Below are 17,369 nucleotides of genomic sequence, written 5' to 3' on the forward strand. Positions count from 1 at the left end.
ACCACAGTGAAAGCACCAAGTACTAACCACTGGACCTCTTGAAATTCCTTTGCTGTGCTTTTTCTGTGTTAAATTTACCATTTAAGAATTTCTGTATTTAAAGTTGAAAAGTTTTAATTTTTTTTTAAATCGTGAATGAGTGATCCAATTTAAAATGTGGATTATAGTAATTAACAAGTCAGACCATAAGTATGAAAACTCATAATTTATACAGGTCAGTGGTTACAGAATTACGGCATTTGCTTAAAGAATACACAAATCTTAGCATACTTAATTTAGAAATTGAAGTTCTTGGTATAAGTGGTTAGGAAGATAATTTTTCTTTAACATTTTAGGAATTTTGAATTTTTATGTATTTAGTAGCCAGGAAATTAGCATATATTTATTAGAGTTTATTTTATAGATGGCACCTTTAGACTATTTGATGCTTGTATTCAGTGTCTTCTATTTTAAATGTTTTTTTAATTTGAAAAAAATGTGCTTTTTAAAAAAAATGGTGAGTAATAATCATCTGTAGGTCTATCCCTTAAAATAATTTAAAGTAATCAAATGCTTCCCTGCTCCAGTTTTCTGGACCACCACAAAATTTCTGTTCCTAGTATATGTGCCTTGAGAAATTTTTTTATGCTTATGAGGTAGCGTAAAAAGCCAGAAGTAATAGCTTTTTCAGCACTTGCAGTTTTTGGAAATCACTGTTCATTATTTTAGAAGTATAATTTAGTGTCCCTATTGGAGATTTAAGAAAATAAAAGTCTGCTTTGTGAATTTAATTTTATTACTGAATTTTAATGTAATACAAGATGTATTATTTTAGGAAGAGCCAATGGGGTACTTAAGGTGCTCAAAATGATGTGGGTAGACTTCTTCCATGTATTTCCAGTTTGAGAGCCAGTTTTTCTTGTTGATAATAAGACATTTTTAGTTGACTAGTATTTGACTAACTTGTTTTTACTGTTACTGACCAAAACTTCCAATTTTTTTTTTTTTTTGGCTCATAGGTATAATAAGCGTATTAATGACATAAGAGAATGCAAAGAGGCAGCTGTGTCACATGCGTAAGTGGTTTTAACTTATCTGTGAAACTTTTGATCAAGAATTCCTTTCTTAAAGCATTATTTTGCTGAAGTGAGTGCAGATTAATGGTGTGTGAGATGTGGCAGTAGAAGTAGAGGACTTTCAATCAATGAGAAACATGTTTATAACTGTATATAGTCATCTTGGTATTAGTATGGACAGATTTTTAATATTTTTTAAGTGTTAACATGCTCTTAAGGAATACCATACAGAGGGATTTATTTTGGTGTCATTCCTTCTCTTATTGCTCCTATGCTCTGGTACCAATACTTGGCAAGTTATGATGATTTTTGTACTACTTCATGTGCACTCCCCCCAATGGTGTTTATTTTTCAAAGTATGTAATCCCATACCTTTCCCAAATATTAGTAAATATATTTTATTAGAAAATGTAGATAACTTAAACTAGATATTAGTGTATTTAGAATGTTTGAACAACTTTTCAATTTTCTCAAGAAATAATTTGGTAATTTATTTAATTGTTACATGGTATACTTGTATAGAATATCTTCTTTAGTAAGTCTAGGTACAGTAGAGATAACACTGTCTGATCCATCAGTATTTCTACAAGGCAGAGAAAAGATAACACCACAGTCATAGGTGAAAATATAAAACTACAAGAAATTTTAGAATTTAGGCTTAGGCTATAACATAGATATTAGGAATTTAAATCATCTTTATTTATTGCTAACTGAACTGAACTGATAGTTTATTATTTCCTCATGCATGTTTTTCACCCAAATAAAGTGCTTATATAGTAGTAATTCTTATCATTCATTAACATAGTGTTTCTATCTTCTCTTGATGGTAATACTCCTTGCAGCAACCCTGTATAGTAAAATAATCAAAACATTACCCACTTACTATTTAGATACTACACCAGATGAGCTTATTATTTTCAGTAAGTAGAAAGCTTGTCGTTAGAATTATGCTAACATTGTGAAAGTACTGTATGTTAGATATCATGAAAGATACATCTTGAGTCAGGTGTCCTCATCCCTGTTTCTTGATGAGAGTCTGGAGCTTAAGAGAACTAGAACCTAAGGTCACATAGGTAAAGGTTGGATTTTAGTGTGTCTTCAAAATTAATCTGTGGTGTCAGAGTTAAATTTCTCGTGTTGCATATTTCTTTTCCTTAGAATTTTGGCATATAATAGATGTGTTGTTCAGTCTCTCGGTCGTGTCCAACTCTTTTTTTACCCCGTGGACTGCAGCACAGCCAGGCTTCCCTGTCCTTCACTATCTCCTGGAGTTGGCTCAGACTCATGTCCATTGAGTTGATGATGACTTCCAACCATCTCATCCTCTGTCACTCTCTTCTGCTCCTGCCCTCAATCTTTGCCAACACCAGGGTCTTTTCCACTGAGTCGGCTCTTAGCATCCAGTGGTCAAAGTACTATAGGAGCTTCAGCATCAGTCCTTCCAATGACTGTTCAGGGTTGATTTCCTTTAGGATGGACTGGTTGGATCTCCTTGTAGTCCAAGGGGTTCTCAAGAGTCTTCTCCAGCACCACAGTTTGAAAGCATCGATACTTCGGCACTTTGCCTTCTTTATGGTCCAACTCTCATATCCGAACGTGATTCCTGAAAAAGCCATACGTTTGACTACGTTTGACTATACGGACATTTGTTGGCAAAGTGATGGCTGTGCTTTTATAATATGCTGTCTAGGGTGGTCATAGCTTTTCTTGGAAGGAGCAAGCGTCTTTTAATTCCATGGCTTCATTCACAAACTGCAGTGATTTTGGAGCCCAAGAAAATAAAGTCTGTCACTGTTTCCATTTTTTCCCCATCTGTTTGTGGGGTGTCATTTTTTTGCAACTATCTAAAGTTTAAAACTTTTTTGGAATGATTTATATTTTGAACAGTATGAGGAGTTGGAATATTTGGAATATTCTTTGATTTTTTTTGTTGTTGTTAATTTGTGAGAATAAATTTTTTCTAATTTGTATTTTATTTTTAAGATACCCATTACATGAATATTTATGATTATCCTTTCCTCATCTTTCTTTTTGAACAATAGCACCAAATAGATTTCATCCCAGTACCTTAATGAATATAGCTTTGATTTAGTCAGTTTTAAGTCCATAGGGTTGCAAAAGGAGTCAGACATGCCTAAGTGACTAAACAATGATATATTTAATAGCAATATACTTAATAAAGGAGGATATAGATAATCACTTATTTATTAAGGTATATTTATTGATTCTACATGGGAGTGACAAAAATGTATACAATAAAAAAAGTGCTTATTTTTAAGGATTTCACAGTCCATTTTATAGAGTTCTAGGCTATATGGTACTTAACTGGCAGAAATTCTTCAGGATTAGACATCTCTATATTGGGAAATACTTTTTGAAGGGTTGGTCTTGAAGTTTGATAGGATCTTAATTAAGAGGTAGAAGTGAAAAAAGTTACCATAGCAGCACAAGAAAGGCAAGGATAAAGACGAGATTGAAGAGTCATTTAATGACAAACACATAGAAGATATTTTTAAGGGTTTCTGTTTCCTAAGAAAAGTTTGGAAGTTGACTCTGAAATGATGTTAATTAATTGCCAGTAATAAGTTTAGTAGAAACAGATAAACTCTAATGGTGGTTGTCTTTTTCCTATAGTGGTTCAATGCACAGAGAAAGACGCAAGTTTTTAAGGTCTGCACTGAAAGAATTGGCTACTGTCCTCTCTGATCAGCCTGGCTTGCTGGGTCCTAAGGTAATTGATTTAATTCTTGTTTCGGCTACAACAAATGTGCCACATTAAAATTAAAAAATTTTTTTTTCTTATCAGGCACTTTTTGTTTTTATGGCATTATCCTTTGCCCGTGATGAAATTATCTGGCTACTTCGTCATGCAGATAACATGCCAAAGAAGAGTGCAGATGACTTTATAGATAAGTAAGTTAGCAACATTAAAAAAATATATGTTTTGTATATTTGCTTTATGGGCTATGGAATTTTAGGGACTAAAGTAAAATTATTTTGAAAAACTTGAAGGCTTTTCATGTTTGTCATAATGGAGGGAATATTTAAAATACATTGTTAGGTGATATGAATTAGAATGCAAAGTCAACTTTAGCTTTGAATTAAAGCTGAAATGTTTTATCACTAGAACTCTAGGTTGTTGCAGAGGTGTGTTTTTGTGCTATAGTATTTCCTATAGGATTCATGTTTCAGAATTATTTATTACACAAAAATTTGAATAATAATCCTAACGGAGTTACAGCTGTGTCATTTGTAATATATTTTTTCTTATTTTAGTCCACAGTCCCTCAACAGAAGTTAAATGAATCAGAGAAATAATAGCATACACAAAAATCTTACTTTTTCCTAATACTCTAACCTTCTTTTATTTATGACTTTTTAATGATACATTTATGAAATGTCTTAATTTTATTTTTATTTTGTATTTTCCTTTATCAGTTTTTTATTCTTGCTTTTTTGCTTTCCATAGTTTCTTTTTGTATATGAGATAATATAAAAAAGAAAGTAGTTGACACTAAATATTTAACAATGCTTTTTATAAGGAAAAAACTTGATGTAGCAATATCAAAGGCAATTCATATTTTCCTTGATAGTAAGTGAATTTAATTTTTGAAATGTTTTTTCTTAAATAAAAAAGGCACATTGCTGAATTAATATTTTATATGGAAGAGCTTAGAGCACATGTAAGGAAATACGGACCTGTAATGCAGAGATATTACGTGCAGTACCTTTCTGGCTTTGATGCTGTTGTCCTCAATGAGCTTGTGCAGGTAAAAAACTGAAAGCATTCTCCCTTTTGTTTCTTATTTCCCTCCTTTCCAATAATTGATTTATTTGCTCAGTAAACATTTACAAAAGTAATCTTGTGTCTCATGGTGAAGTCACAACTGTAAATAAGTCACGGTCATATTTTGCCAAGGGGATCATTATCTAGAGCAAAGAAAACATTTAGTTGTATTCCAGTGTGATGGGCATTATGCTTAAGGGTGTATAAAGCTTAAAGTGAACACATGCAGGGAATAATTCTTTACCTTGGTGGGTGGAGGTGTACAGTAACCAAATTATAGAGGATCTTCAAAAGAGAAGGTTAGTCATAAATCAGATTTAATATTTAGGAAAATCACCATGGCTTAGTGTGGATGAGAAATTACTGGGGGCCACATGAAAAGTCAGAGACAGCAAAAGAGCAAAAGACTCTTGAGAGTCCCTTGGACAGCAAGGAGATCAAACCAGTCCATCCTAAAGGAAATCAGTCCTGATATTCATTGGAAGGACTAATGCTGAAGCTGAAACTCCAATCCTTTGGCCACCTGATGCGAAGAACTGACTCATTGGAAAAGACCCTGATGCTGGGAAAAATTGAAGGCAGGAGGAGAAGGGGACGACAGAGGATGAGATGGTTGGGTGGCATCACCGACTCAATGGACATGAATTTGAGTAAGCTCCATGAGTTGGTGATGGACAGGAACGCCTGGCGTGCTGCAGTCCATGGGGTCGCAAAGTGTCAGAAACAACTGAATGAGTGAACTGAATCTAAAACTATTGATTTTCCCCAGAAATAACCATACTTTGAAATCCTCATTTTCTTTCAAACCTACCTAAAAATGCAAATAGGAAGAAAACTGTTCATGTAATTGTTTACCCTCAGTTATAAACAGCTTACAGTTTACTATCCTAGTTTATTTCTTCTTTTATCCACTAGATGGAGCTCATACGCTTCCTTTCTAGAATGTCTGTTAAAAGAAGGAATAGAAAAGCTGCTTTTATCCAAAGCAAAGTGTTACTGCTTTGCTGCAGTTGTTTTTAAAAAACTTTTTATTTTATATCACAGTATAGCCAGTTAACATGTGGTAGTTTCAGGTGGACAGCAATGCAGTTTTTAATTTTTTAAAAATTGTTATTAAGGCAATGGCACCCCACTCCAGTACTCTTGCTTGGAAAATCCCATGGACGGAGGAGCCTGGTAGGCTGCAGTCCATGGGGTTGCTAAGAGTCGGACACGACTGAGCGACTTCACTTTCACTTTTCACTTTCATGCATTGGAGAAGGAAATGGCAACCCACTCCAGTGTTCTTGCCTGGAGAACCCTGGGGACGGGGAAGCCTGGTGGGCTGCTGTCCATGGAGTCGCACAGAGTCAGACACAACTGAAGTGACTTAGCATAGCATACATACTAGATAAATCAAAGGCTACTGTGCTGTCACAGTCTAAAAAGTAAGTCAACTCCTGGCTTTGTGGCATTTGAAGTTTGCTATGACTAACTGGATATTTATTAATTTTATAGATTGTGTTAAAGTATTAAAAATTTTAAGCTACTCCATGTCTTTTTGTGTCTTATATTATTTTAGCAATACTGAGAAAATTTTAGAAAATTTTAGAAAAGGCAGAGGAACCAGAGATGCCAATATCTGCTGGGTCATGGAAAAAGCAAGAGAGTTCCAGAAAAACATCTATTTCTGCTTTATTGACTATGCCAAAGCCTTTGACTGTGTGGATCAGAATAAACTGTGGAAAATTCTGAAAGAGATGGGAATACCAGACCACCTGACCTGCCTCTTGAGAAACCTGTATGCAGGTCAGAAAGCAACAGTTCGAACTGGATGTGGAACAACAGACTGGTTCCAAATAGGAAAAGGAGTACGTCAAGGCTGTATATTGTCACCCTACTTATTTAACTTATATGCAGAGTACATCATGAGAAATGCTGGACTGGAAGAAGCACAAGCTGGAATCAAGATTGCCAGGAGAAATATCAATAACCTCAGCTATGCAGATGACACCACCCTTATGGCAGAAAGTGAAGAGGAACTGAAAAAAAAAGCCTCTTGATGAAAGTGAAAGTAGAGAGTGAAAAAGTTGGCTTAAAGCTCAACATTCAGAAAACTAAGATCATGGCATCTGGTCCCATCACTTCATGGGAAATAGATGGGGAAACAGTGGAAACAGCATCAGACTTTATTTTTCTGGGCTCCGAAATCACTGCAGATGGTGATTGCAGCCATGAAATTAAAAGATGCTTACTCCTTGGAAGGAAAGTTATGACCAACCTAGTTATATTAAAAAGCAGAGATATTACTTTGCCAACAAAGGTCCGTCTAGTCAAGGCTATGGTTTTTCCAGTGGTCATGTATGGATGTGAGAGTTGGACTGTGAAGAAAGCTGAGCGCCGAAGAATTGATGGTTTTGAACTGTGGTGTTGGAGAACACTCTTGAGAGTCTCTTGGACTGCAAGGAGGTCCAACCAGTTCATTGTAAAGGAGATCAGTCCTGGGTGTTCATTGGAAGGACTGATGCTAAATCTGAAACTCCAATACTTTGGCCACCTCATGCGAAGAGTTGACTCATTGGAAAAGACCCTGATGCTGGCAGGGATTGGGGTCAGGAGGAGAAGGAGACGACAGAGGATGAGATGGCTGGATGGGATCACCACCTCGATGGACATGAGTCTGAGTGAACTCTGGGAGTTGGTGATGGACAGGGAGGCCTGGCGTGCTGTGATTCATGGGGTCGCAAAGAGTCGGACAAGACTGAGTGAACTGAACTGAGAAAATTAATTTCTTATTTTTCTGATACAGTAATAGTAGCAACAGCAATACTGATACTAGTATTAATAATGGACATTTATCCATAGTATATTACCAGCTCTGAGGGTAGGTATAGTGAAGAAAAAAGACCCTATGTGACTTGATCAGTATCGCACCGTTCATGAGTACATGTGTAATAACACATTCAAATAACACTGTTTAAATGTGTTAAATGCCTGAGCTTTTTACCACCCGCAAGTACAGTATTTACATGCATAGTTTTTTAACCATTTGCTAGGATTTAAATTTAAAACTAAGATAACTTGTGAAAATAGTTCATTGTAATATTGGCTAAAATGGTAACTTAAATTTAAATTTTAAAATTGTGGTAAAGATGTATGTAACATTAAAGTTGTCATTTTAACTATTTTTAATTGTACAGTATAGAACTCTGTGTGCATTTACATGGTTGTACAGGTCTTAATGTTGTGAAAACTATGGTTTTTGTGAGCTAATAAGCATATACTTTTTTAAAAAGTTTATCATTTAGCATCTACTTCAGATATAGTTTATTAAATACTCACTTTTTAAGCAATTTTCAGAGGGCTTTTTTTGGTGCTACTTTTGTTGAGGTAAAATTTATACATGATGAAAATCACTTGTTCTAAGTGTACTGTTTTAATTTGGACAGCTGTATACATTCATGTCACCACCACCAGTCAAGATAAAGAACATTTCCAACATTTAAAAATTTTCTTGTGCACGTTTGCAGTTGATTCCCTCTCTAGATCCTCAACAACCCGTTGTCTGCTTTTTTGTCACTTTTGCCTTGAAAAAAAATTTTTTTTTCATGTGAATGAAATCATCCTTGTTTTTCATTTGTTTTAGTTAGCATGTTTTTGAGTTCATCCATGTTACTGTATGTATAAACATTCCAGTTTTATTTATTGCTTAAAAAAATTCTAACTATGGATGTATCAGTTTATCCACCTACTAGTTGATGGACCTGTGAATTTTTTCCCAACTAGATGTTTTTAATCATTATTTTTATCACTTTTTTTTTTCCAGAATCTTTCTGTTTGCCCTGAAGATGAATCAATCATCATGTCCTCTTTTGTTAACACTATGACTTCTCTAAGTGTAAAACAAGGTAATAAGTCTTTTAAATTGAAATGTATTTTCTTGCCATTAGGTTTTCAAATTCTGTTAACGAGGAGAGGACTTAGCAGTTAGTTTTTATAGTATTACTTATCCTACTTTGGAGCATATTTAATCTCTTCTCTTTTGTTTTAACTTTGCTCTGAAGCAAAGGTTTCGAAGATGGATGTGTGGTGATATTTACAAGAAGTATAGCTTGACATTTCTTCATATTCAGCTGGAGGCAAAATGGTATTTTTGAGGCAAAAGGTATTTTGTAATTATAAAAAAGAAAAATGAGCACCCTATATCATAATAAAGTTTATATTACGGTCCAGGCATTACCTATGACAGTAATCAATGAAATGATTAATCTGGGCAAGCACTTTATATATATTATCTTATTCAATCTTCATCAATGTTAAAAAGTTGTTAATTACTTTTAACACATTTGGAAACTTAAGCCTTAAGGCTTAAGGTTAACCTTAATTCAACATGGTTTGCCCACCCTTTTTAACAGATACTAAGTTCTAGAATAGGAACTTAAGTTCAGATCTGTCAATCTCAAAAGTTGGTGTCATATCATAGACTGCCTTTCCATTAGTTGAATACTCCTCCATTCCAGTAGACTGGATATTTTAGTTTTACATTCTTTAAATAAAAACTATCAGAAACCTTCAAAATTTCTGAGTAATAAATTTGTTTTATCAAACTTAATATTGATAAACTTATAACTTGATAAATTGATAACTTGATAAACTTATAAATTGATAAATTAAGTTAAACATACTTATATAATGAATCTGCTATAAACGTGCCTGATGATATTTGGTTAAAATAAAGTTACTTTGTGGGACTTCAGCATGCTTTCCAAAGTTTCTATTCACAGGATTCCTCATGCTCTGTTTTAGGTACTTTTGAGTTGACATGTAAGCAAAATGAGAATCACGGGGTTTAGAGAGAAATCTGTACACTACCCTTCTCTTAGCACAGCTGCCTCATCACCTTTATAGGATATGAGAATTATTTCACTCTTAGCTATCATTTTTAAATTGTCGTAAAATAGAATTTACCACATTACCATTTCTAACTACGTTTAAGTACTTAAAAGTGTACAGTTCAGTAGAGTTAAGTGTATTGACATAGTTGTGCAATAAATATTCAGAACTTCTCATCCCGCGAAATTGAAAATGTAGCTATAGAGTAACAACTCCCCGTTTTCCTTTCACCCAGCCCCTGGAACCACTATTCTACTTTGTTTCTATGAGTTCGACTATTCTAGATACTTCACATAAGTGAATTGTACAATATTTGTCTTTCTATCACTACCTTATTTCACTTAGCATTCCCTCAACATGTCATCCATGACATGACATCCATGCTACAATATTTGCTCCCTTTTTCAGGCTGAATAATATACCATTGTATGTATATATGATATTTTGTTTATCCACTGTTTATGGACTTTTTAGTTACTTCTACTTTTTGGCTGTTGTGAATAATGCTGCTGTAAACATTGGTGTACACAAGAACATGGGTGTATTCTTTTGTATATACATCCAGAAGTGGAATTGTCCTAGCCCTTAAATTTTAAAGTGTGATTTAAGTTATTGGAAAATATTAATTAGCTTTGTAATCTTTTTTCTGTTACTGTAGTTGAAGATGGGGAAGTATTTGATTTCAGAGGAATGAGATTAGATTGGTTTCGATTACAGGTAAGAATAACATTAATTTTCATTGTCGTTCTGTTATTGAATACCTCAGTTAACATGAGAGCATAACTTAATATGAAAAAATATTCCTTGTATACCTATTGAAAAGACTTCTTTTGTATTGTTATAACTAACATAGTCTTTACGTCAAGGAAAAACCTTTTTTTAATGGAGATATTATTGACATTTAACATTATGTTAGTTTCAGGTATGCAGCAATGATTTCAGTATATATGTGTATTTTGAAATGATCAACAATAAATCTAGTAAATATTCATCACCATATGTAGTTACAAGTTTATTTTTTTCTTGTGATGAGAATTTTTAAGATTTACTCGCTTTACAATTTTCAAATATATAATACAGTGTTATTAATTATAATTATAGTCACCATCCTATATATCACATGAAAGACAATGAAAGTGTTAGTCACTCAGTTATGCCCGACATGGACTGCAGTCCAACAGGCTCCTCTGTCCGTGGGATTTTCCAGGCAAGAATATTGGAGTGGATAGCCATTGTCTTTTCCAAGGGATTTTCCTGACCCAAGAATTGAACCCCAGTCTCCTGCATTGCAGGTAGTGTCTTTATCATAACAGGGAAGCCCATGTTGTTCAGTTGCTCAGTTGTGTCCAACACTTTGCTGTTGCAGCAAACCGGGCTTCCCTGTCCTTCACCATCTCCTAAAGCTTGCTCAAACTCATGTCCATTGAATCGGTGATGCCATCCCACCGTCTCATCCTCTGTCATCCCCTTTTCCTCCTGCCTTCAATCTTTCCCAGCATCAGGATCTTTTCCAGTGTGTCAGCTCTTTGCATCCGGTGGCCAAAGTATTGAAGCTTCAGCGTAAGTCCTTCAAATGAATATTCAGGGTTGATTTCCTTTAGCATTGACTGGGTTCGATTTCCTTGCAGTCCAAGGGACTGTCAAGAATCTTCTCCAATAGCACAGATTGTAAGCGTCAATTCTTCAGTTCTCAGCCTTCTTTCTGGTCCAACTCATCACATCTGTACATGACTACTGGAAAAACCATAGCTTTGACTAGATGGATTTTTGTCAACAAAGTAATGTCTCTTCTTTTTAATAGGCTGTCTAGCTTTTCTTCCAAGGAGTAAGCATCTTTTAATTTCATGGCTTCAGTCACCATCTGCAGTGATTTTGGAGCCCAAAATAATAAAGTCCCTCACTGCTTCCATTGTTTCCCTGTCTATTTGCCATGAAGTGATGGGACTGGATACCATGATCTTAGTTTATTGAATGTTAAATTTTAAGCCAGGTTTTTCACTGTCCTCATTCACGTTCATGAAGAAGCTCTTTAGTTCATTTTTGCTTTTTGCCATAAGGTTGGTGTTATCTGCATTTCTGAGGTTATTGATATTTCTCCCCGCAATCCTGATTCCAGCTTGTGGTTCAATCCAGCCTAGCATTTCGCATGATGTAGTCTGCATATAAGTTAAATAAGCAGGGTGACAATGTATAGCCTTGAGGTACTCCTTTCCCAATTTGGAACCAGTCTGTTGTTCCATGTCTGGTTCTAACTGTTGCTTCTTGACCTACATACAGGTTTCTCAGGTGGCAGGTAAGGTGGTTTGGTAGTCCCATCTCTTGAAGAATTTTCCACAGTTTGTTGTGATCCACACAGTCAAAGGCTTTGGCATAGTCAATAAAGCAGAAGTGGATGTTTTCCTGGAATTCTCTTGCTTTTTCTGTGATCCAGCAGATGTTGGCACTTTGATCTCTGGCTCCTCCGCCTTTTCTAAATTGAGCTTGTACATTGATTTAAGTACTGTTGAAGCCTAGCTTGGAGGATTTTGAGCATGACCTTGCTAGTGTGTGAAATGAGTACAATTATGCAGTAGTTTGAACATTCTTTGGTATTGGAATGAAAACTGACCTTTTCCAGTCCTGTGGCCATTGCTGAGTATTCCAAATTTGCTGGCATATTGAGTGCGGCACTTTCACAGCATCATCTTTTAGGATTTGAAATAGCTCAGCTGGAATTCCATCAGGTCCACTAGCTTTGTTCATAGTAATGCTTCCTAAGGCCCATTTGACTTTGCTCTTCAGGATGCATATATTTATTTTGTAACTGGAGGTTTGTATCTTACGACTGCTGTACCCATTTCATCTACCCCTGACTCCCTGCCTCTGGGAAACACCAATCTGTTGTCTGTATATGTGAGTTTGGATTTCTCTTCTGTTCATTTTGGTTTGTTTTTGTCATTTTAGATTCCACATGTAAGTGAGAGATCATATGATATTTGCCTTTCTCTGACTTCTTTCATTAGGCACAATACCTTCAAGGCCCATCTATATTGTCACAAATAGCAAGATTTCCTTTCTCTTTTCATGGCTGAATAATATTTCTAGTTATGTGTGTGTGTGTGTGTGTGTGTGTGTGTGTGTGTGTGTGTGTGTACCCCATAATTTTTTTATTCATTCATCCATCAGTGGACGCTTGGGTAGTTTCCATGTTGTGACTATTGTAAATAATGCTGCAATGAACAAAGGGATATAGATGTCTTTTTGCGTTAGTGTTTTCCTTTTCTTCAGATGAATACCAGATGTGGAATTGCTGGAGCATATGGTAGTTCTGTTCATAGTTTTTGAGGAACCTCTGTACTGTTTTCCACAGTGGCTGCACCCATTTCCGTTCCCACCATTGATAAACAAGATTTCCTTTTCTCCACATCTTCACCAACTGTCTTTATATATTACCTTTTTTATAATAGCCATTGTAACAGATATGAGTTGATAATTAGTAATGTTTTAAGTAACTTCCCTGAAATCGCAGAGCTGATTAGTGGGAGATCAGGGAAGAATACTTGAGATACTTGAGATATATTATACATTATTTTCTTCTAGTTAAAAATAAAGTTTAGAAATTAACATTTTCTTGTTCAAAAAAAAACACGAAACAGTATGTAAGTCATGCTTATTAAATGACTGAAAATAGAATTACTGTGCCAAAGGATACATACACATTAAAAAATTTGAAAGTCATCGTCACAAAGTTTGAACTGTTTTCAGCCTCTTACTCTCAGTTTGTGGGAGTTCCTAAACCAACATTTATGTTCAGAGAATTTTACAGATTTAGATGACTTTCAAATAACCCTTATTGAATACTTCCAGAATTATTAGACTTACTCATTTGAAAAATTCACTTGAGAATTTTACCGTTGTCTATTGCAGTCATACAGCAATGTTTGAAGCTTTAGAGTGAGCATTAGGGGTATAGAGTTGATATATCCCTTTGTGAGAATGTTTTGTTTTCCCGTGGCCTATAGATAGAATGCTCTAATGACATCGCTCTCTCTCTTCACATCATCTTCCTTCTTTGTTTATCTCTTTGTCCAAATGTCTTCTTTTTATAAAGACACTGTTCATACTGGATTAGAGTCCATTTTAATGATCTAATTTTAACTTATGTCTGTTAAGACCCTACTTCCAAATAAAGTTACATTCTGAAGTATTAAGGATTATGCTTTCAACATATCTTTTTGGGAATGACAGTTCAATGCATAGCATTGCTCTCAACCATGATTAGGACAAATAGTCACTCAACTCCTTTCTGTTGTGTATTAGACTCTCACTTTATAGTGAGAATAGGTCAAAACATACCAAGGATGAAAGTAATGGGACATAAAACTAAGCCTTAACTAGGAAAAGAGGACACAAATGCAAGGTAGAAGGCAGTGTCCAGAAACTAGGATGTTTGCATAGATGACTAACAGCAAGTCAACTGTTAGGGTTTCAAGATCACAGACTAGGCTACAGGATGTGGGAGATAAAATACTGACAACTTACATAGTTGAGTATAATCCTCATTTGGATATTTTATACATCTGGCTTTGGAGACAAGGCATAAAAGATAGGGAAAATTAAATGGTTTAAAAGCTTAAGTTAGAATGACAGAGTATGATTATCAGTACAGTGACAGAGTATGATTATCAATTAATTACAGTTTTCTTAGGAAGGAGAAAGTTGTTTTTTCAAGTGGAATTACTAGTAATGGCTTTGTAGAGAAAACAGCTTGTTACCCACGCATTGAAAGATGGGTCAAGTTGGAGTAGGAGAATCATTTACACAGGAAAGGGCAAGAAAAGAGCCTTCTTAATGTAAAATATTACTACAGGAAGAAAAATATCTTCACAAAATATATGAATGATCTGAGTTTGATCAGTGATCTGGTAGAAGGATAAGAGTTACTAGGTGTAAGTGTATGGCCAGAGAGAGATGTAGAGCTCTGTATCACTTCTTGAGTAGGGCAGGGCTAGAAGAATAAGCCTTTAAGGGAATGTGATAGTACGCTTTGTTACCGTCACTGGGGTCTTTGGAGTCTTAAAAGAAGAGTTCTCCCTCTCTACATGTATTCTCTGCCATTTTTTCTCTTCCTAAATTAGGATCTCATTCTGCTGTTTGTTCCATTAGTCTCTTAAGTATCTTCAGTCACTGATTCTCTTTGCCTTCTAATTTACTTGGGTAGTTCATATTTTAGACTTTTATTTAAACCAGTTTTTTTTTTTTTTTTAAATGACGTGTTTCTTCTTCCACTGTTGTCAAGCATTTCAAATGAGTTTTTAATTAAATTGTCTCATTTTGTCACCATCCATTTCATCTGAATTTATTTTCACAGTACTTTAATTCAGAATTTTTAAAATTATTCTCAGCTAGTGGAAGTCTTTATTGAACTCATGGCCACTACTGGTTCCTCTTTGTACTTTAAAACTGATGAAAGGTAAATTATACTTCCGTTAGACTTAGTTTGTGATGAATGTCCAGAATACATCTTGCCATTACTGTATTGCCATCACATTCTTCATTTTCTCCCTTTTTCTGGTAGAAGACACAAACATCAAATTATAGAGCTCTGCTTTGTGATGCGCCTGCCTTAGTGAATGGTAACCTCATCTGTGTAGTGACCTTTTCCCACTGGAGAGACTGAGATTTGATTTTTATCTTACTTAAAAGGCAATAATTGTTTAGTCTTTTACTGTTTCATGGGTACTAGCAGAAGACATGGGGCTCCTGGATTAGAGACAGAGAACTTAATTCACTGCACAGGAAGTGCCATGAGCATCCAGATATATACATTATTTTTCCCTTGCTTTCATGTCTTTTGGGGGTAGTGCAGAGAGACCCAGATGAATGCTGTGTATGCATTGGGCACGTCTTAAGCTAAGGAGGACTGAGTTTGAGGAACCCTCTGTTTCATCATCAACAGGAAGCATATTTGCTCTTTGTTCCAGAGGGACACATTACTTTCTTTCTCAAGTTTGGTAGCTGTAAGGCCTGGAGAAATGGCTGAGATAGTGAGTGGTCTGGGCTGTGCTTTCTTGGCGTATCCAGCAAGGTGTGTAAGTACACGTGAGATTCATGAAAGAATGCCTCCCAAAAGCCAGGACCGTGGTCATCAACCATAATTCTTGTGTTGCCTACCATGTCTAGTCATTCCCCTGATTAAACACTTTTGAGCTTTACCACCCTGGACCATCTCATTATCCTGTCCGGATTGTTACCACCACTGCCTCCTAAGAAGCTCTGCCTCCTGTTCCCTCTCCACTCCTCTCTGTTTCCACCTCAGCATAGAACAATCTTTCTAAGCAGTTATTATCCATCACACAGACTCTTTGGTGATTTATCAAAAAGTTCAAATTCTTCAGCATGATATATGATGTTTATTCTGTAGGCATCCCTCGTATTGTTTTCCTTGCTTGTGAAATGTCCACCACCCAAGGGCAGGTTTTGTTTTCAGTGCGTTGGTACCTCTTAGTGGAATTTCTTTCCCTCACAACCTGTCCTGATGGTTTTGGTTAAGACCTGTCGCCTTTTTTATCAACTTAACACTAATTTTACCACCTTCAGAAGGCTTCTCTAGAGTTCGTCAATTAGTACGGTGTGTTATGCTCTCCAGTTTTTAATGATTCAGTATAATCAAAAACCTTCCTGAGTCAACATGTGCAGTACTTAAGTTTCATCTTACTGTTTTGAATATGTGTTTTATCTTGAACTAAGTCGAAAACTTCTCTTGGTAGGGACACCATGTGACAATTCATTGTTTTGTATCTTTGATATGTAGCTTCACTTGCTTTAGGAGTTCAAGCTGAATGACCCATGTATTAGATTCTGTTTTAAGAATAGTATTTCAGTTTACTGTAATAAAGAAATTCTTGATAGGAATTTTAAGTTTGAATCACGGTAGACAGTTTTTAAAAGATGATGTTCTTAATAAACTTTAAATATTCTTCAATAGTGGGTATTTTTTCTTTTTTCCTATAGACTTGGTCTATACCTGAAGTCATTACCTAAACTACATTTGTTTCTTTCTTTACTTTTTCAGGCATATACTAGTGTCTCTAAGGCTTCACTTAGCCTTTCAGATCACAGAGAACTTGGAAAGATGATGAATACAATAATTTTTCACACAAAAATGGTAGATTCCTTGGTGGAAATGTTGGTGGAAACATCAGATCTGTCCATATTTTGGTATGTTGTAATTTTCTTTAAATTAGAATTTGAAATTTTTATTATCCAAAGATGTGTTTCTTGATTACGTTAGTGTGGTGCTTAAGACAGTTTACTAAGAGATTCTAAGAATCAAGGGAATAGAGAACAACCTGCCAGTAGTGAAGTTTACTATGTTGGGGTTTTATGTCTGTTTTTAATTCTCTATAGGAGCACCTTTTACTGATGTGAATTTGTTTTTTATGCTTTCTTTGAAGAAGTGAAAAACAATCGCTTCAAATTGTGTCATTAAAGGAAAAAAAATTTGGACTGGGGTCAACTAGAGCAAATGTTGGCAATTAAATACCACGTGGTTTCCCTCTGTAGTATTGTTAGATATTAATATTGTGATAATGTGGTGACAGTCCCCTCCACTGTGCTCCACTCTCCTTTGCTTCTGTTATAAGTTCTTTTGTTATTCTTAGTAGTCTGCAGCT

The 17,369-nt window shown here is 35.3% G+C and overlaps 1 protein-coding gene across 4 annotated transcripts in view; it reads left to right on the top strand.

Annotated features, from left to right (window-relative positions):
• NCKAP1 (NCK associated protein 1) overlaps positions 1–17,369 on the top strand; it is a 105,750-nt gene that overhangs the window by 49,365 nt on the left and 39,016 nt on the right. For all 4 annotated transcript variants that reach the window (XM_070802611.1, XM_070802606.1, XM_070802616.1 and 1 more), the window contains 7 exons: positions 999–1,055; positions 3,690–3,786; positions 3,862–3,968; positions 4,693–4,825; positions 8,648–8,729; positions 10,373–10,431; positions 16,769–16,914. In XM_070802611.1, the coding sequence (XP_070658712.1) occupies positions 999–1,055; positions 3,690–3,786; positions 3,862–3,968; positions 4,693–4,825; positions 8,648–8,729; positions 10,373–10,431; positions 16,769–16,914 (681 nt within the window). The remainder of the gene's footprint in view (positions 1–998; positions 1,056–3,689; positions 3,787–3,861; positions 3,969–4,692; positions 4,826–8,647; positions 8,730–10,372; positions 10,432–16,768; positions 16,915–17,369) is intronic.

Source organism: Bos indicus, chromosome 2, assembly GCF_029378745.1.
Source record: "Bos indicus isolate NIAB-ARS_2022 breed Sahiwal x Tharparkar chromosome 2, NIAB-ARS_B.indTharparkar_mat_pri_1.0, whole genome shotgun sequence".
In the NCBI taxonomy this organism is placed as follows: domain Eukaryota; kingdom Metazoa; phylum Chordata; class Mammalia; order Artiodactyla; family Bovidae; genus Bos; species Bos indicus.